Source organism: Schistocerca americana, chromosome X (genome assembly GCF_021461395.2).
Source record: "Schistocerca americana isolate TAMUIC-IGC-003095 chromosome X, iqSchAmer2.1, whole genome shotgun sequence".
NCBI lineage: Eukaryota > Metazoa > Arthropoda > Insecta > Orthoptera > Acrididae > Schistocerca > Schistocerca americana.
Genome location: NC_060130.1, coordinates 773,495,675 through 773,517,655, shown reverse-complemented (window position 1 = coordinate 773,517,655; position 21,981 = coordinate 773,495,675). Strand labels below are relative to the sequence as shown.

The 21,981-nt window shown below is 44.0% G+C and overlaps 1 protein-coding gene across 1 annotated transcript in view; it reads right to left on the bottom strand.

The window, feature by feature from the left end:
- The window catches only part of LOC124556307, a 602,370-nt gene that overhangs the window by 45,895 nt on the left and 534,494 nt on the right, over positions 1 to 21,981 (bottom strand). The window contains exon 5 of the mRNA XM_047130280.1: positions 19,473 to 19,524. Coding sequence (XP_046986236.1) covers positions 19,475 to 19,524 — 50 coding nt within the window. The 3' untranslated portion in view covers positions 19,473 to 19,474. The remainder of the gene's footprint in view (positions 1 to 19,472; positions 19,525 to 21,981) is intronic.

The following is a 21,981-nucleotide window of genomic DNA, read 5'->3' as shown; positions in this document are numbered from 1 at the left end:
ATGTACGAGTACAAAATAAACGCCCACTGTTTGGAAGCAGTAACATCCGTCAAGTATCTGGGTGTGACTATTCGAAATGATCTCAAATGGAATGATCAGATTACACAAGTAACGGGCAATGCGAACTTTGGATTGCGGTTTATTGGTAGAATCTTGAAGCGATGCAGTCCTTCAACAAAGGAATGAGCGGCAAGATTCGTGACTGGTACATTTAGCCATCGCGAGAGCGTTACAAATCTCATAGAAAGTTTGAAGTGGGAAGCACTTGCAGATAGACGACGCTCTAAACGGAAGGGGCTGCTCACTAAATTCCGAAATCCGATCTTCACCGAGGATGTAGAGCATATATTATTATCACCAACTTTCAAATCGCGCAATGATCACGATTCAAAGATAAGGGAAATTAGAACTCGTACTGAGGCGTCCAGACAATCGTTTTTCCCTCGCGTGATCCAGGAGTGGAACAGAGGGGGGAATATGACTTTGGCGCGAATTGTGCCCTCCGCCACTGCAGATGTAGATATGTAGATGCGCGCGCACACACACACACACACACACACACACACACACACATTATATAATGTGTGTGTGTATGAAAACGAGACAAATGGGGAAAAAAGTAAGTCAGCTCTTTATTATTTCAAACATTCATGGAGAAATGTTTGAGGTTGCCTATGGAAACTCTTCGTCCGAAGCAAATCGATAGCAACCAGTGTGTTTCTTCTTCTTTTTCTTGTGCCTTTGTCTCGCATTGGCGCAGCGTCGTCACGGTTGTGAACCGAGGTGACATGGTTAATTTAAGGAGTGGCCGGATATCCTTCCTATTGCCAGTCTGTTACCGCCCGCCCGCATCTCGTGGTCGTGCGGTAGCGTTCTCTCTTCCCACGCCCGGGTTCCCGGGTTCGATTCCCGGCGGGGTCAGGGATTTTCTCTGCCTCGTGATGGCTGGGTGTTGTGTGCTGTCCTTAGGTTAGTTAGGTTTAAGTAGTTCTAAGTTCTCGGGGACTTATGACCACAGCAGTTGAGTCCCATAGTGCTCAGAACCATTTGAACCATTTTGTTACCGCCCGGGATGGAATATGTTATCCCAGCTGTTTGCGTGTAGTGCTATCCATGTGAAAGTGAGTGAAAGTTTTGGAAATGTCGGCGAATCGTGTAACTGAGGTGGGACTTAGATCCCACTCTGGCATTCACCTAGTGGAATGTGGGAAACCGCCTAAAAACTACATAAAGGCTGGCCGTCAAACTGACTGTCGTCGCTAATCAGCCGGGCGGATTCAATTCGGGGCCGGCGCAACTCCTCGTCCGGGAAGCGGCACTTTCACACGCACGGCCCTCCGGTCGGTTATCACGAATGTCTTTCTTCAGGACACTAGAAATAGGGAAATCGTACGGGGAGAGATCCGGACTGAATGGAGGATGTGTAGGGCCTTCCCATCGAAACTTCAACAGCGTACTAGAAACAACCGTTGCAACACGTGGCTGTCGATTTTCTTCGAACGAATTGGTGCGTGCCTGGGTACAATCATGATTCCGTGGGCAACCGTGAACAATTTTCCATGAAGGCACTCACCGTCTTTTTTCACAGTGGGATGAATCTATTAACAGTTACGGCGATTGCTTATGACAATTGCAATAATTTTCGCCAGCCAGCGAGTCTCACAGAAGGATTGCTTACCTGGAGAACCACCAAATGGAAGGGGCACAGTAATTTTCGCATTCTCCATTTGTTTACTGTAGAAAACGCTCAAATTGGCGAATAATAAAGTTTAATTATATTTTTCCAACTATCTCGTTTTCATTTGACTGCACCTTACAATTAGGAAAACCACAGGACTATGGACAGTACGAAAGTGGTTCAAATGGCTCTGAGCACTAAGGAACTTAACATCTAAGGTCATCAGTCCTCTAGAACTCAGAACTACTTAAACCTAACTAACCCAAGGACATCACATACATCCATACCCGAGGCAGGATTCGAACCTGTGATGGTAGCGGTCGCGCGGTTCCAGACTGAATCGCCTTGAACCACTCGGCACACCGGGCGGCGGACCGTACGAAGTTATATAACATTTACTGTCTTCTTAACTGTCATAATGTGCGCAGTACAGTCCATCGATGTACTTCATGCACGATAGCGCTCCTGCAGTGTGTAGACCGAGCGCACATCAAAGCACATTACCCCAGACTTTTGTCCGCCCCGGTAGCTGAGTGGTCAGCGTGACAGACTGTCAATTCTACGGGCCCGGGTTCGATTCCCGGCTGGGTCGGAGATTTTTCGCCGCTCAGGGACTGGGTGTTGTGTTGTCCTAATCATCATCATTTCATCCCCATCGACGCGCAGGTCGCCGAAGTGGCGTCAAATCGAAAGACCTGCACCAGGCGAACGGTCTACCCGACGGGAGGCCCTAGCCACACGACATTTCCATTTTTTATACCCCAGACTTGTGTAGGCCATAGATCTCAAATATGTCCAAAAACACAACAGTTCTCAATGAATACGCATCTTTCGACTTGTGGGTTATGAAATTACTTGAAACAGTACGCAATATTAAAAGTCTATTGAAGAGTGTTCGGTGCACACAAAGACTGTATTCAAGCGAAAGGTAAGCATTCTGAACACTTTGTATCAAGTGATGCCCACTTTTCACAAGATGTAGCAAATGACAAGTGTAATGGACAGTTCTTCCAACTACACTATGCGTGAGAGTCTTAAAACTAGGAGCCTAAGCATTTCCGGATCCATGTTGATGTGATCTTATTATTACACGAGGATTTCGACTGCTAGGTCATTAACACGTGAGACACATTCGAGTCATTAATAGCCATCAGCTCCGAAAACTGTTGCTTCCGTAAAAACTGAGCTGCTTACGTTAAGAAGCCTTTAGATGCAATACTTGGAAAGTCGACAACCTAATAGCAAATAATATGGGGCAAAAGGCAACAATTAATTTCTGCTCACAGACGAATCCTTGACAACAGAATTTTTCTATTACGATTATCACTTATTCGTATGAGCATCTAACCATTTTGTCAAGGCAGTTTTAAGACGTTAGCTTGAAGATGTGGTTTTTAACACAGTTCTAAGTTAATAGCTAATACGATAATTTTTTCGCAGACAACATTCTAATCTTCGCTGCGAATTATATTTGGTATTTCTGATCAGTCCCCATTTTCCGAAGACGTTTATTAACTGTGGTGGATAGTTCAAATGGCTTTGAGCACTATGGGACTTAACATCTGAGGTCATCAGTCCCCTAGAACTTAGAACTACTTAAACATAACTAATCTAAGGACATCACACACATCCATGCCCGAGGCAGAATTCGAACCTGCGACCGTAGCGGTCGCGCGGTTCCAGACTGAAACGCCTACAACCGCTCGGCTACTCCGGCCGGCTGCTACGAACTAATTTTAAGACATGTATCACCCGATGATAAGTCGCTGCGCTGCTTGAAACCGTTAATGAGGGAAGAAAAATTCTACTTTTTTAGGCGGCAACCATTTTTGAAAATTTTTGCTCGTCACATTCGCAATGTTCCACATCCATAATGGATAAATGTTTTAAAGAAGAATGCTGTTAAGTTGTGATTTATTTTATAATTCAGGGAGATACGTGATCCTGGCAAGTAACTATTTCTAAAGCGACCGCATCACGTTCTACTGCATCGTTAAAATGAACGCGAGGAATCTTTCGCCACGCTCCACTGTATCCCAGTAGTGTGTCAATGCAGTGAGCTAATACGCGTGAAACTGGTTATCGTCCACGAAGGAAGGTTAGACTAAAAAGGCTTGTCGACAACGAGATGGCACAGCGTTCAGCTGTCGATATGTAATCGCGTCTGGTGTAATGTACGGCCAGTACAGCACAGTTACGGCTCTGGTGATAAGCTGACAGCTCACTTTGCAGCTCCCGGACCCATTGATGTCACTAAAACAAGGTATGGAACGTCTCACGTTACCATATTAGCTTAAATAATTTAAGCTTCCTGTTGACTTCTTAGTTACCGACAGACCTCGGAGTTATCGTACGCATTTCTACTTGGTTTTGAACGGCGACAACGATACAAGGAATTTTACAATTCAGTGTTAACTAAAATTCCGAGAAATGTATTTTTCAGTGTAACTTTCCTACTCATTTCTTCTTAGAGTGTCTTAAAAAAAATGGCTCTGAGCACTATGGGACTTAACTTCTGAGGTCATCAGTCCCCTAGAACTTAGAACTGCTTAAACCTAACCAACCTAAGGACATCACACACATCCATGCCCGAGGCAGGATTCGAACATGGTACCGTAGAGGCCGCGCGGTTCCTGACTGTAGCGCCTAGAACCGCTCGGCCACTCCGGCCGGCGGAGTGTTTTCTTTCGTTAAAAATTTGCAAGTTTGATTTTTCCGCTGCATCCCTTACATACCATTCCCGTCGCCGTGTAGTCACATTTCACTTGAAATGTTTCATCGAAGACAAACGATCGACCACCAGGATGTTTATATTATTAGTAATGAGTGACAAGGTTCTCAGTGTTAACAAGCAACAACTGCAGGAAGAAGCTACATGAGATTTTAGCGAAAGAAAATTTCGAAGGGCTGGCAGGAAGATTAGAATTTAATGTCTCGTCGACATCTAATTCATTAGAGACGGAGAAAATTTCTGGTACAGTTAAGTGGCTCATATAACTGATTGCCTAGGCGTAGGCCTACAGACGCAGTAAACACTCGCTGACAGTATTTTAATTACAGCACGTATATTCGCTAAATAAAGGTTCTCCAATTCGAAAATGTACGTTCCATGTTATAGATGGAGATAAAACACATCAAAAACGTTGAATTTCACCACGATTTACTATTAACATTACAACCTTCTGAAAATTCCTTTGACACATGAAAAATGAAAGCAAACGGAAGCAATGACTTACTTCCGCCGCAAAATTCGCAATGCATTTCATAACGAAGACATCACTGAAAAAAAGCAATGTCATTCGGTCAGCAGATTGCGATGATGTTTGGGTATCGATTGAATGCTCATAATTTTACTTCAGTGTAAATGTTATATGACACTGTCAGCTGGGACATCTTCAAGGGATTCAGTAGCCTATACCTGGAAATCTAGTTTTAATTCCCATTGGGCACTTTTCCGTTGTGAAGAGTGAGTGTGAAATGTAGTATCGTGTTTTCGTTGTTGTTCATATTTATGCTGATGGCTATAAAGAAGGGTGGGGGCAACCAATGCTGGCAGACAGCTTACTCCTCTCGAATAGCACAAAAGAGGTCGCTGAATTTAATGTTTTCATCCGATCGACGAATTACATGTACTTATTCCATAAGTTATCGCGGAGAGCCTTGGGATTTAATATTAGTGATTGGTGATCACAAACCTCTTCTCCCCCTTTGTCGGCCAAATAACCGTTGTGAATTTCAACGACAAGGGTTCGAGTCTCACCCCCTTCCCCACGCGACGACCTCCCCCACCATCTTACCGCCTCGAGGACCACCTTACAATCATGTTACAATCTCGGATAAGGATGCGGATTGTTTTCGTAACTTTCCAACGATGAAACTCTGTAGAGACTGATCGTCATATTGGTTGTTGTCTCTTGAAGTGTCCTGTCATGTCAATTCTTCATCCTTTACATTCTGCATAAGTGCTCCTTCTTTCGTTTTTTACAGCTAATTCACACCAATATTTTTCGGCGAAAGGGAAGCATGAAATGAGTATGAAGAGCAATAAAGTTTCTGTTCATGCACAGATACTCGTACGCGATAATCTTTTATTTAAAACGCAGAACTTCACTGTGGTTCAGAATCCACATTGAGCTGTGGGTTCCCTGTAATTGGTTGCGTACGTGATGTCGGAGGAAGGCAACGATATGCCAACTAAAATGGGACCATACCTAGTAGAGCACTATGGTTTTCAAACCAACCTCCTGGGTGATGGCAGCTTTACCTTCTATACGAGCCTGAAACGATTCTGAGAACAGTTGAATATAATGGAACTGACGTATTGCCATTTCCGACAAAACGTCGTGTAGGCTGCTTGCCATTGCGTTCCTGCATATTTTTAAAGATGTAATGAGTATATGCCAGTGTTGCTTTCCGCTGTAACCCAGGGTAAGAATACAAGAGAAAGTACACGCAATGCTAACAAGGTATCTTTTCGCATGAAAATGGGCTGAGATCAGTGTCTTCCCAATGCGCGAAATCAGTCTTTCCACTTCTCGTGCGGAAGATTTGCGGCTTAACACAATCCGCTGGTCCACAGCTTGAGGATTAGAAAATGTGTGGCACCACATCTCATGCCCTGTTGACCAGCTAAAAGTATTTGAACTGCTTGTCCAAATATGTAAATCGAGCGACGAGTTGTGATCATTATTTTTCATGAAAACAGAGCCGGTCTCTGTGACCGAGAGGTTCTAGGCGCTTCAGTCCGGAACTCCTCTGCTGCTACGGTCGCAGGTTCGAATCCTGCCTCGGGCATGGATGTGTGTGATGTCCTTAGGTTGATTAGGTTTAAGTAGTTCTAAGTCTAGGGGACTGATGACCTCAGATGTTAAGTCCCATAGTGCTTAGAGCCATTTGAACCATCTGAAGACAGTTACACCTCTACGAAAAAAGAAAGTTTTCATGAGAACAAGCGTAGGGCTATCGGGTCTTTTTTGTGCGATTTTGAATCTGATCAATACTTGTTTACGGCCACCTGACATTTTCGACATTTACTTCAGTTATTTTGTAATTCTTCCCAGGACTTTTTAGCGCCACTTCACAAAAGCCAACAATAGTAATAAGCTTTCTAATTAAGGCAGGTTGTTATTTAATTTCTTTCATCAACCAGTTGTTCTTCAACATAAAATAAAAATTTTAAAAAAGAAACGGAAGTAGAACAGCAGTGAGCAAATACTCTGCCACGTGAAAAATGGTGTCGTAAGTCGTACACACTGCAAAAATTCTGTAAACGGAATACTGTTATAGGTAATTATATAATTCTCTCAAGTGTAGCCATGTTTTTTATCCCGGCAGACGACAGGAGAAACCACGAGCACATGGAGGTCGGAATGTTAGTTATAAGAACACAGAAATTGACTCAGTTCAGAAACACACTAGCTGCTTAAAAGTAACCGGACATCCCTATGTAATGCAGAACTGATCACTGGATGTTATCACAGGTGGACGTGCCAGTGTAAAAGGAGGCGGGGATTATTGTGATGGCAGTAGGGAAGCAGTAACTGCAGAATGGATCGGTCAGGAGATATCAGTGACTTTTAACTTGGATTAGTAATTGGCTGCTACCTGACTAACAAATTCATCACGGACATTTCACCCCTATAACGTCCCTCAACTCGACTGTCTCGTGTGACTGAACAGGAAACGCGAAGAAACAACTACAGCTAAACCAAAGCCAGGCAGACAATATGTACTGAGGGGCAGGAACCCGTTGCGGAAGACGGTTGTAAAAAAACGGCAGGCAGTCAGCGGAATGGATCACTCGTAAGTTCCAAACCGCTACCAGTAATGAACTTACACTTAGTTACATATGACTGCGAGTAGGATGTTAAAAAGAATGGGGTACAACTGTCGAGCAACGCCGGCCGCTGTGGCCGGGCGGTTCTAGGCGCTTCAGTCGTAAACCGCGCTGCTGCTACGATCGCAGGTTCAAACCCTGCCTCGGGCATGGACGTGTGTGATGTCCTTAGGTTAGTTAGGTTTAAGTAGTTCTAAATCTAGGGAATTGATGACCTGAGATGGTAAGTCCCATAGTGCTTGGAGCCTTTTTTATGTTTTCGAGCAACACTTAATAAGCAACACATTTCTAAAGAGTCAATGCTAAGCGACGCTTGAGGTAGTGTAAAGAGTGACGCCACTGAACAGAGTATGACTGGAAACGAGTGAATGATGAACCACGCTATACCCTGTGGCAGTCCAGCGGAAGGGGTTGGATTTGGTGAATGTCTGAAAAGGGTTGCCTGCCGTCATGTGTAGTGCCATCAGTATAGTACGGTGGAAGTGGTGCTAAGGTATGGGGATATTTATCGTGGCTGGGGCGTGGGCCCTTTGTTGTGCTTAAGAAGACGCTAAATGCGGAAGGATATGAACACATTTTACAGCATTGTGAACTGCGTACAGTAGAGGAACGGTTCAGAGGTGATGATTGTATCAATATAACAATGCACCCAGTCACAAAGCAGCATTTGAGTGAGGGCAGTAACATTCTTAAAATGAAATGGCCCGTCGAGAGTCCCAACCTGAACCCAATGCAAGTCCGCAGCTCGTGGCCGTGCGGTAGCGTTCTCGCTTCAAACGCCCGGGTTCCCGGGTTCGATTCCCGGCGGGGTCAGGGATTTTCTCTGCCTCGTGATGACTGGGTGTTCTGTGCTGTCCTTAGGTTAGTTAGGTTTAAGTAGTTCTAAGTTCTAGGGGACTGATGACCATAGATGTTAAGTCCCATAGTGCTCAGAGCCATTTGAACCCAATGCAACACCTTTGGAACGAGACAGGACGTCGACTTCGCTACAGACCCCCAGCGTCCAACATCACTACTTTCTCTGGTTTCTGCTCTTGAAGAAAACTGGGCTACCGTTTCGCCCACAGACATTCAAACATCTCATTGAAAGCGTCCTAAGCAGAGTTCAAACCATTATAAAGGCGTAAGGTAGACACAGCCCACCTTAATGCCCACTAATTGCTGTCCGGATACTTCTCATCACAAAGTTATCTACTCAGGACACTTGATGAAATGAGTCTGAGGCCGGTCAAGCTCTGTAGCGTGATTCATTTCACGCAACCCCTTCTTCTCGTGCTGTTAAATGCCGGCACAGACCGCATATTACAGAGTGAAGTTTGATAATACCCAGTATTTGTCATGTAACGGACAGAGATGAGTTTTTTGAAGGCGTATGTTTGGTGCTGCCGTAGCTGGTGAGCGCAGTTGTACGTCAAGGCGTTTCCGCCGTTTGTAAGATTTACGCGCGTTAGCATCAGACTCGCCAACGACCCGCCATTGCTTATTTTTTTCCCCATTCAGAAGATACGGAGACTGACACTTATTACCGATTAGCTGCGCGTTGCTATCAGTTCTGCTCATTCCTGAACCTTATGTCATCATTCAATGTGCGAGAGGGAGAAAGCGACAGTAAAATATGTACGCGTTAAAACAAGTCATACATGAAAGCTCGTACTATTGAATGTATCATCTGAGGAGAATGAGCATGACATCGTTGTTATACGTAGTAGGGTGAATTGTGATGGCAATAAATACTTAAAAACTAAACTAAACCCGCTAGAACAGGCCATCACGGCCCAGCAGTACCGACCGGCCGCCGTGTCATCCTCAGCCCACAGGCGTCACTGGATGCGGATATGGAGGGGAATTTGGTCAGCACACCGCTCCCCCGGCCGTATGCCAGTTTAGGGGACCGGATCCGCTACTTCTCAATCAAATAACTTAACTCCTCAGTTTGCCTCACAAGGGCAGAGTGCACCCCGCTTGTCAACAGCGCTCGGCAGACCGGATGGTCACCCATCCAACTGCCGGCCCAGCGTGGTAGCGCAACTTCGGTGATCTGACAGGAACCGATGTTACCACTTCGGCAGCCGTTGGCAATAAATACTTAATTTCTGTTCGAGATATTCACTTCGAGAACATGATAAATGCAACAATAAATATCTGATTCGGTCTAAATGTATAATTCCTGTAGATTTATTTATTTATTTAATCGTGTCTGAGCTACATCTGTAATTAGTTAAAACGCTATGTATACTAGGTTACAAATACAACTAAATAATATTCATTCATGATCTTCGCATATCGTAAGTCGTCATTACTGTCTATAGCAAGGCTCATATTTCTCTCCAGTGTTCGGCACACTTCACTGCAGCGTCGTTGGCCAACCACAGGTCTTGGAAAGTGCATGGGGCCAGCAAGGATGGACAGGTCAACAGGTGTGTCATAGTTTGCTTTCTTCCACATTGGCAGGGCTCTTCTTCAGCGCATCCCCGCATAAAGGTTATCCTTTGATCTTCCCACTTGACACCTAAGTCTATTTAGGCTCTTCCAGACTCTCCATTCCAATTGTGATCCAGCAGGAAGTTTTTCTTTAATGTTCCAACTTTTCAGGCTGCCCTTATCCAGTGTCTGTTTCCACATTGATTCTCTGGTTGTAGATTGACTTTTGTTTAGTGGACGTTCAACTTTTATGAAATCTTTCCTAGATTTACGTCTTGCCACCGCTGGATGATGTGCGTACGGGGGATGTCGTCTATCTTCACACTGCCTGCGTCGTTCGGCCATCGTCAACGTTTGCCGTCTGATCGGTGGGGGATGGGGGGGGGGGGGGCTATTCCAGAACACATATAAAGGAGATCACGGTTTGTAGGCTTCAGGCATCCCGTAATTAATCGGCATGAGTCATGCAGTGCTGCATCTAGCTTCTTGGCATATGTCAATCTTCTCCATATGGGCCATGCATGTTCACCTGGAGCAAAGCAGAATGCCAGGGATGATGCACGTAGAATTTCAGGATTTGCTGCCCAGTGTGAGTTGGTAGGTTTGCGGATTATACCGTTCAGTGCGTTGACTTTCGCTCTAGGTTTTTCTACATGTTTCTTGTAAGACAGTGTTCGATCTCGCGTGACTCCAAGATAAACTGGGTTTGGGCGGTGTTTAACTGAGTTGCGTTCGAATTGTAATTCCCTGTTTGCTTCCTTATTTTGCAGATGAAATAAAGAAGTCTGCGTCTTCGCTGGATGCGGTCGAAGCTGGTTCCCGTTGTAATATTCAGTTCGTGCTCGTAAGGCATCTGCTAGGTTTCTCTCAATCTATTTGACTGATCTGGATTGGCAGGCAAGGGCTACATCATCAGCATAGATAAAATTTCTTGTCGTTGGTCCAACTGGTTGGTCATTTGTATACAGACTGAAAAGAAGAGGGGACAAAACACTACCTTTTGGGAGCCCATTCTTCTAGTTCCTCCAGCGACTTTGCTCTTGAAATTCCACATAGTATCTTCTGTTGTAGATCAGTGATCTCACAACTTCTATTCCTATAGATAAACTGAGGTCACACCATGTAATACTCAAACAGTAAGAAATTTAATTACGGAAGAGCGTAGAGAAATGGAGCGAATAATTACAGCGTTTGTAGCTCTGCAGCAAGGCGTACATCACCATAAGCTGCCTTTTACGTGTAATGAGCAGTCAAATGTGGTTGCCAAGGTTCTTTCAAGTTTCGCTAGATAGCCCTCACACATTCTCCATACAGTCTCTATTTCTTCCGTGCGATTTCCATATTTTTGGAACCCTGAAGAAAGACATTCGTGGCGCAGTCAATTTACTTCGGACGAAAAGGTGCACGCCTGTATTCAGTCATGGTTCCTTAAGCAACCGCACACATTTTTTTCATGGAGTCATTGACCTCCTTGTCTCACAGTGGAAAAAATTTATTAACAATTATGGCGATTACTTTTGATATGGTAAACAGTTTACTTACTTTTTGTCCATCTGTTTCGTTTCATTTGACTTCCTCCTTAATAGTATACCAGGTGTCCCTCCTCACAGTCGTCAGGCGCATTTTCTCTGATTTTTCGGCAGATTTTGCAATTTCATTTCTGCAGCATATAGGTGGAGTCAACACAAACAAATACTGCCTATCACGTCTTTTATGGGACGCCAGTGTCTACGGAAAACCACGGTTTCTTGCCCGTTGCAAATAAAATGATTTTTCAAGCGGAATTTTACGTATCCATTCGATAGAGCGGTCCCAGATTAGCCTACTGCGATATTTGTTTCATCGATCTATATTAAATGGGACAGCAAAACAATATCCAGTACTCCAGCAGCTACTTAGCAACGCTGTTGCATGGCGGCAGCAGGCAGCCCGGGTCTGGGCGGTTCTATCGCTGCTGGAATACTAGTTATTCTTCGTGTTTTATTGTCCGTTTTAATATATATCGATAACACGAATATCGCCCTACACTAATGTGAGACCACTCTAAATCATTTTCTTTGCAACGGGAAACAAACTTTCCTTCGACACTCGGCGTCGCATGACAGACGTGGTGGGAAGTATTTGTTTGGGTTGACTCCAGCTACACATTGCAAAAACGAAATTGTAGATGCCTGCCGAAACACAAGAGAAAATGCGCCTGATGAATCTTAGGGGGAAAGGCTACGTGGGCTTTCCGATCACGACGTTTCCGTCCCTTTTGAAGGTGCAGCAGACACCATGGGACTTTTGACCAATACTCCCACCACTGATGATTTACGCGACTCGTTCACCAGCAGAAAGTGTGTTGCCACTGTCAGTCAGACGGTGCATTCGCCGACAGCCTTCCATTCCGTATACTTTCGTAAGCCTAAGCTACCTAAATTCTACATACTGTATGTAATGGAAATAATTACAACAACGACAGGGAAGCCGTGTCTTCTCGAAGACCGTCATCGCTACCGGGTGCACGGAAAATGTGATGAGTATTGGTTGTGCGTGACTTCCGAACTGAGTAAGTGTCGAGGTGGTTTAAAAATTGCAAATGGCAGAACCGTGGCCGAACAGCAACATTCTTGCCAACCTGACGAAGCAGATGTGCAGGTTAAGAAACGAATGCACAGCTACAGGAACAGAGTCCATAAAGGGAAAGTCAGCACCTGGTTTCCAAATTTTTAACGAGGAATCCCAAGACTGAAAGATAAATAATCCTGATATTCGATTGCGGAAAAGGGGAGAAAATCCAGTGTGAAAATGGAACTGTTCTTTGGGATGAAACACTCAACTGTACACCATACGCCTTGATATTGGAAGCTTTGCTCCCAGACAACACTAAAAATAATATTCAGGACGTTTTTCTGGATTCAAAAATAAGATGCATGGTGGTCATCGAAAACTGCACTGCTATAATTTGAAATGGCTACAATTAAAGCTATGACAATAGTGTTTCTCGAAACATCCCATTCCGGTTGAAAATTTCACTTCAACCAATGCCTGTGGAAGAAAATATAACAACAGAGATTAACTAAAGAATACAGGGGTAGAGAAGAAGGCCGATTGTTTTGCAGCTTGTGTGCTGCAGTGGCACATCTTCCACCAGTGTTGTTGGAAGCGTGAATGTTAATAATGCAGGAAATGCCCCAGTGAAGAAAAGGTAATGCAATTCGCAGAATATATGGTCAATTAATGGACAGAAAATTTTACTATACCAATTTACACGTGGAATGTTTTTAACCAGTGGCACAGGACCACGATTGCTGTCGAAGATTGGTCCTCAATAAATCGAAAACCTACGAACGCATACTTTCTGAAAAATAAGCAGAAAGACGAAGCAGTAACTGTTATATATTAAGTTAAAAAAGTTTCCATCAGTCTCCTCTCTTCAAAAAAGTAGAAAAAGGTACATAAATCTTGACAAAAGGTTAAATGAATTTATAAGAACAGATATATAAATACTACGGGGATTTAAGAAGATACGTCAGAAATTAAAATTCATAAAATAAAGCAAGTAGTTTAATCATTTGCTACAGTAATGTTGTAAAAGAAAAAAGAAATTTTAACATGTGTATGTACTATGTGCATAGCCATCCCTAAGCCTGTACAAATTGTGAAGGGATGTTCCTATTACAAAACGATCATCAGAGCGCTCTCGGTGTTGGGATTCCTGTGACGGTCGGAACACCACAGCTGAAATATCTGTGATCGGAAACACCACGATGACGTCGGGGATAACAAAGCCCACTGTCGGAAAGCCCACGACACCGGAGGGACACCCTGTATACAATGACATACACAATTGTAGAAGTATTTATACAATTTGGTATCTAAATATTATTTTATGACAGAGCAATACCTGTCATACTCTTTGTCTAAATATTGTCAAATACTAAAGTGATATAGTTATTTCGTTCTTCTGTTTGTAAAAGCCTTCCTGTAAATCAGTTAATTACAGGAGTGTAACATTTTGAAATTAATATGCCTCTCTCCCACTCTCCCTAAATAGTTTTTTTTTTTCAGATCCAGGATCAAGATGCAATTTTATTAAGTGGATTACTTCCCAAGACATAACGTCTCTTTTATCTCTGCAAGCCGACACAATGGTTGCAACAATATCATAGCCAATTCCTTCAACCATCGATCAGAACTGAAGCAGTGCTTCGTTTCTCAGGCTCGCACTATCAGAAGGATGTGCTGGTTGACTGCCGGCCGCGGTGGTCTCGCGGTTCTAGGCGCGCAGTCCGGAACCGTGCGACTGCTGCGGTCGCAGGTTCGAATCCTGCCTCGGGCATGGATGTGTGTGATGTCCTTAGGTTAGTTAGGTTTAAGTAGTTCTAAGTTCTAGGGGACTGATGACCACGGCAGTTGAGTCCCAAAGTGCTCAGAGCCATTTTTTGCTGGTTGACTTGGAGATATACGGTTCACTTTAGACTGCTCCCTGAAAGACCTCCTACAACGACCCCGCCCCCTACTTGTTTTCTCAGATTTTCTTGTTTTTGTCGAACAGCGCATATCAAGGTTAATTATTGTAAATGTATTTCTGAACCCCCATTTTAGATTCTCTAGCACACGAGGTGTGCACAATTTTCTTCAACTTTACTCGGATAATTCATCATTTAACAAAAAATGGAAAATTAGTATTACGGTATTTGAGCCACATAGGATGCCGCTTCCGACAGCAAGTGAAACACAGTAACACATGTGGCAAGCGGCTTGAGAAAGAAAGAAAGAAAGAAAGAAAGAGCAGTACAGCATTGTGGGCTGGGAGCCCCGAGGGGTTCGGCCATTTAATCGGAAAGGGTCTGCTTCCTCCACACACAATGGCCCCTTTCCAAGAGGTGTGTGGCAGTCGTGTCTTAAGTGCATCTGTTGTGTTTAGGTTACTGTAATGGATTTGTGTGTATAGTGTGGTCTCATGTCTATGATGGTGAGACGAGGGAGAGGGTGAAACCAGATGCCGGTACATTGCCTACTCCTCTCGATTTGCACCAAGGGGACCGTCGTGCTTAACTTTCTCTTCTGATGGACGGACCGCACAGTCAACAGTGTCAAGTATTCCCTTTTCTGTTCCACTCGCAAATGGAATTTAAATGTCTCCGCGCGAGCCACAATTTCTCATTTCTTGTTTTCGCGGTCATGCGAAATGTACGTTGCTGACAATAGAATCCTTCTGGAGTCAGTCGCAAACACCGTTTCGCTAAATTTTCTCAATAGTGTTTCGTGAAAAGATCGTCGTCTTCCATACAGGAATTACCAATTGAGTTCAAGGAGCATCTCCGTGACAATCGCGTGTTGATCGAACCCCTCGATAGCAGCACGCCTCTAAATTGCTTCACTGTGGTTCTTCAACCCGACCTGGTTGGGACCCCCAACACTCAAGTGTACTCAAGAATGGGTTATACCACTGTTCTATATGCGGCCTGCTTTATAGGTAAGCTAAACTTTCCCAAAATTCTCACAATAGCGCGAAGTCTGCAATTCGCTTCCCTATTACCGTCTTTACGTGCTTGTTTCATTTGATACCGTATTGCAGCGTTACGCCTAGATATTTAATTGACGCAACTATGTCACGTACCATGCCATAATACTATATTCGAACATTGTTTTTCCTACTCTGCCGGCATGGATGGCCGAGCGGTTCTAGGCGCTACAGTCTGCAAGCGCGCGACTGCTACGGTCGCAGATTCGAATCCTACCTCGGGCATGGATGTGTGTGATGTCCCTAGGTTAGTTAGGTTAAAGTAAGTTCTAAGTTCTAGGGGACTGATGACCTCAGAAGTTAAGTCTCATAGTGCTCAGAGCCATTTTTTTCCCTCCTCTGCTGCATTAACTTATTCGCGCTGTAATTCATCATAGCAAATAGAAATTCTATCTATGTAATCCCGTAACCTTCTACAGCCTCTCAACGACGGTACTTCCTCGTACACTACAGCGTCATCAACAAACAGTTGCTCACCGTATCCATCAGATCATTTATGTTTATTGAGCACAAGAGGGGTCCTGTAACACTACCCTGAGGGTACTTCCGACGATACCCTCGTCTCTGACGAACATCCGTCATCCAGGAGAATGTACTGGGTTCTATTACTTAAAAATTCCTTGAGCCATTCACATATCGGAGACCCTATTCGTCTGTCATCAGCCTGCAGTACGGCACCGTCTGAAACGCTTTCCGGAAACCGGGAAACCTAGGAGTGTAGACTCTCCCTGTTGCTCTTCATCCAAGCTTCACGTGAGAAAAGGGCAACCTAAGTTCCGCACGAGCGATGCTACCGAACACCAGTGCACAACAGTGCGTTAGCGAACTACTGACCCACGGCTCTCCCAAGGCCCAACGGTTCCAACCGACCGCCGTGTTATCTTCTGCCGACAGGCATCACTCGATGCGGGTATAGAGGGGTATGTGGTCAGCACATCGCTCTCCCGACCGTTGTCAGTTGTCGTGATCAGAGCCGCTACTTTTCAATCAAGGAGCTTCTCAATTGGCCTCACAGGGGCTTAGAGCACCCCGCTTGCCAATAGCACACGGCAGACTCGGATGGTGACCCAACCAATTGTTAGCCAAACCCAACAGCGCTTCGCCTCGGTGATCTGACGGGAACCGGTGTTACCACTGCGGCAAGGACGTTGGCCCGCCAGCGGGCAGCTGTTTAACATATAGAGGGCGAAGTTCCGGCTTCGCCAGTACATGCATATAGGGTACAACGACTTGTTGTAGACATTAAGTCTTCAATGAGTGCAACACAGACCACTGTGAGTAATAGTCCTGAAAAATGCTATACCTCTTCGTTTTCGAGACCACAAATTTGGAATGTTAGACAAGCAAGGTAATAAAAAGTCATCATAAGCGCAGCCAACTTTGGTGAGTGAACCAAAGTACGAAAATGGAAAGAAAAAAACAGTATGAGAGAAAACTAAAACTTCTGCGAAGAAGTGTTTATAAAATCGAGACCGAAGCACCGTTAAATACTATTAAATACTGTTTATTTGTTTATAATCTTCAGAAAAGTAGTTATGACATACTGACGAAGGAAAGAACAGTAAAAGCAGATCTCATACCAACAACGATATGTTCGTTATATCCACCTGCTGCTAAGGAGCTAATTGACGTAGTGGTTAAGACAACGGACACATTTTCAGTAGCAGTAAGGGTCCAAATCCGCATCCAGCCATCCTTTAGATTTTCCCTTAACTACTTTACTCGGGATTGTCCTTTCACAGTGATAACACATCGACGGGACACAAAACTACTTCTTCACTTTTAAACTTGCTGCTGAAGCATCAGTTCAGCGAGAGTGGAAGCATACTTCTTTGTCGTAAGAGGTTCCCAACCTTCAGCAATGATCCTGTTCCGACTATTGTAGGGCCATCCACTGATTACCACCCCCAGACGGTGTGTCGTTGACTTTAAGTGACCCACAAATACAAAACTGAATATCTCTCTTACGTCTATTCTGGCGCCTGTTGTTTGATTCTTGCCTATCAATGTTCTCTACAGAGGCGCTAAATAATTACTCGTTTGTTTCTTAACAGCCGAAAAAAAACGGACATTCTTGTACTAAAAACAGAAGGCAAATGCGTGAAGTATGCAACGCAGAAGTCACGCGCAGATTCGCTAACATGTAGCAGCCGCAAATATACGTTTACGTCAACACTGATATGTTCAGTGCGAAGAACCATAATAGAAAGCGCTTGTCGGCCCTGTATGTATCAGACGCGGTAGTAGGCCTGCGATGGCTGTGCTCAAATCAGCGACCGCAAACTCCTGAACCGAGCACTCGATAAAACGTATTGTTCCTCATTTTGGCCGTCTGTGAGTATTCACTATCAGCATGACGAGTAACGCTCTGTCACAGTTATGAACACTGGGAGATTGAAGTGCGCAGCGTGTCAATTCTTTCCTCATTTACGCCTCGTACCACATAGCGTACGTCTTCCGTGTCTCTGTCTGAATTCTGTAGTTGTTGTCTTCCAAACGGAAACACGCAGAAACTATAAAATGTTATACACTTCCTATTGATTTTACTACCCTGATACAACATCCGCATTGCGCTAAATACAATCAATTACAAGCTATAACTTTTTAGGCTCAATACGCAGCGAAAATAATGAAAACGCGAAATGCCACCGTTGTTTGGATATCAAAATAGCGGAGCGTAATTCACGAGCTGCGTATGCAGACCATCATTACGTCTTGTCCAACGCACGCATTAGTATTCGTTTCAATCGATGCGTCGGAAACTGGCGTTAACGTCGACAAAGGTAGAGTCAGGTAATTTGAAAGTGGAGCCATCCACGGTTTCTTTCCGCTAGTCGTAAACAACTGTGAGGTGCACATGAAGCATCACTTTCATGTGGCCGCGGAAACACTCTTTATAAAACTTGCAACACTAACACAATTTGTGGACAGAGAGTGACATGATAACCATCACTCTTAGTGAATGGTGTGCAACACTTAGGTGGCGTAGTTGTTAACTCACTGGGTTCGCATTTTAGACGACAGCGATTCAAATTCCCGTCCGACAACCTTGTTTGCTATAGTTTCTCTAAACCGATTAAAGCAAACGCCGAGATGGTTCGCTCGAAAAGGAAACTACCGACGTATTACCACCTCTTTGCTAAGACCGATCTTGAGCTGCGTCTCTAATAATCCGGTCGTCGGTGGAACGTTAAACCCGAAACTCCCGCCTCCATTGCAAGAGCCAGGATGGTAAAGTGCCTCCGAGGATACAGATACATAGAGAGAGAGAGAGAGAGAGAGAGAGAGAGAGAGAGAGAGAGAGAGAGAGTGGGTGGGGGGGGGGGGGAGGGAGAGAGAAAATAGGGGAGGGGAGCAGAGTTGTGCGTATGTCTCCCTCAATATTAACGGAACATGGCGTACAGAAAGTGAGAGAACTATTAATAAAATTACATAAGACGCAATGTTTAGGGTATACTTTTCGTATAAACACATGTGTAATGCTACCTACTTCAGAAATTGGCCTCCATTCTCTAATAGTCTACTTTCTCTCTGCATACATCGATAAATGTAAGAGCGAAAAATTAACTTCTTTCCAACGCAAAGATTACAAATATTTCGAAAAATTTCTATTTTTATGGTTTACAAAATACAACACAAATAATACATTTTATTAAGTTGCCGCTATAATGATACACGTATCAAAATAAAACTTGTGAATAGGTATCAGCTGTAGATACGTCATAATGGATTACCAATAAACAGCATCGACGCCGTGTACCTTTGAAAAACTAAGATTCTCTGCCGGCCGGAGTGGCCGAGCGGTTCTAGGCGCTACAGTCTGGAACCGCGTGACCGCTACGGTCGCAAGTTCGAATCCTGCCTCGGGCATGGATGTGTGTGATGTCCTTAAGTTTGTTAGGTTTAAGTGGTTCTAAGTTCTAGGGGACTGATGACCTCAGAAGTTAAGTCCCATAGTGCTCAGAGCCATATTTTTTTTTTTTTTTTTTTGAGATTCTCTACAAATTGAGATATTGAATACTTACGGTTAGGGCGCGTTCTGGCAGCCGCGGCACACATTCATGGTTTCCTCCAGACCTGAAATCAACGGTTCGTGTCAGAAACACATTACAGAATGCATTTAAGTTTGTTAGAGAACGTCAAGCTCCACATTCACCAGGCAGTTTATGAACTAAGAAAATTATTCAACTGGAAGGATAAAACAGAAACAAACTATTCAGCTGAATTAATTCATTAGTCAAGTTCTTACTGAGAGATGAAGTAGTAGGCTTCTGGCGTATTTCACTCAAGGAAGAGCATGAAATGAGGGAGTAAACTAGTGTAGGACAGACACTGCGGGAATGTACACTGCTGGAGCTTCGAAGAGTATCACGTTAGTTTCTGAAGTCTCCGCAAATCTGATCACCTCTACCCAAATGACGCAGGCTCTGTTGCTGTACCACATGATATGCAGGCGAGGTGAATAAAGAGAGATCATTTTCATTTTTGTAATTCAATTAAATGGAGTGGTATCTTTCTCTAAAGCGACTCCACACCGAGCAACCCTTTTACTGCAGACACTTCACTCAGTACTGGACTTAATAAAATATTAAACATTACAGTCAGTTTATCGTTTCCTTACTATACTCAGAAATAGGCATATACTATACTGAAATTACACAGGATTAACTTTTTCACAGTTTTTTCCGTCCATTCTTCTCGGAGACCCAACTACGTAACATTACTACATAGCACAAACAAACGTCTCGCTTCATTGACTAAGCAACCCGCCTCCGTAGCGCTACTACTAACGTTGTGCGGTGGCGCTCGGTTGGGAGGTAAACTGGTTCGACTCCTAGTGTTGGAAAATATTCACTGCGAGTACTTGGCCGGCAATGAGGGGAGAGGTTTGTGATCCTTCCGCTGGATGGGGACGTTAAGCTCGGCTCCATCCTTCGTACTATTCTCACCCTTCCCTGCATCCATAACAGCACAAACTCAATACTATGGTGTGCATGCATTCGTCGCAGTCATCTGCTCGGTACCGATACACACTTGCCTCCTAACAGGTCGGAGGTAGCCAAAGGCAAACTACCTCCACTAAAAGCAATCCAAGAGCGCCGATGCAGAACTCCGCATCTCTTATGCCTACGATCATTTCCTCAGTATGGGACTACTTTGACGTTGAAATATCATATGACGAGTGAAAGTAGTATATTCTATGCCGTTTACGCCGAACCAGTATGTACACACTCCTTCTAGGCCAACTTTGGAAAGGAGCGAAAAAAGTCAACTATCCACCTTGTGTATCCTAATTTAAATGTTAGGTTTCACTCCGAGCTCTTAAATTAAAAATATATTCGAAGCGGGCCGGCCGGAGTGGCCGAGCGATTCTAGGCGCTACAGTCTGGAACCGCGCGACCGCTACGGTCGCAGGTTCGAATGCTGCCTCGGGCATGGATGTGTGTGATGTCCTTAGGTTAGTTAGGTTTAAGTAGTTCTAAGTTCTAGGGGACTGATGACCTCAGCAGTTAAGTCCCATAGTGCTCAGAGCCATTTGAACCATTTATTCGAAGAGGCAAAATGATTTTACACTCGTGTTAGAAATTTTTACTTTTGCAAGACTGATAAATTCCGTGCTAAAATTATGTAACTGTTCTCCCTCTCATCCCTTCACCCTAGTTCTAAAATGCAAACAGCGTTTGGAAAATATAAAGTTACTGCTGCGGTTAGATTCAACGAACCACGTGTGCCAAACAGTGTTTCCATCTTCATGTTTAGCATCTCTCTCCAAAACCTATTGTTATAGTAGTTAAAAACTAACGCTCATAACGTGAAGCTAAGAAATTAGTAGCGCCGTTTGAAATTTTAGCAGTGGACGAGCGGTTCTAGGCGCTACAGTCTACAACCGCGCGACCGCTACGGTCGCAGGTTCGAATCCTGCCCCGGGCATGGATGTGTGTGATGTCCTTAGGTTGGTTAGGTTTAAGTTGTTCTAAGCTCTAGGGGACTGATGACCTCAGAAGTTAAGTCCCATAGAGCTCAGAGTCATTTTTTTGAAATTTTAGCGCTTGTAAGCAAATAAATTTCTGGGTGGTAGATGGTACTGATCAAGCATGGCTGTCTCCTGTAGCAAAGGCCCAGTATATTCAGAATAACATCACCTTATTTAAGTTTTCCTGTCAGTAAAACGGAATGATGCATCTTGAGCTAGTCATACAACAACATATTCCGGCTAACAACTTTCAATATAAATGGACATAGTATTTCGAAGTCAGACGTGAGTAAAGCGACATCTATTCAGATACAGCTATGATCCGTCGAGTCGTCATGACTGATAAATAATGAAATTTCAATGTGTGACGGTCTTCTGTGAAATATATACATACTTCTGACTGTCTCATTTCCCCCACGCTGCTATAGCACCTAATCACTGATCGTATATCCTCACCAGACATTTTAGCGCAGTAAATTTTTTTCACGATTTTTTGTGCGTCCGTTAACGTTTCGTCATTGGTGGTTAATTAACGTAGCAATATTGTGTCTTTTGATCCG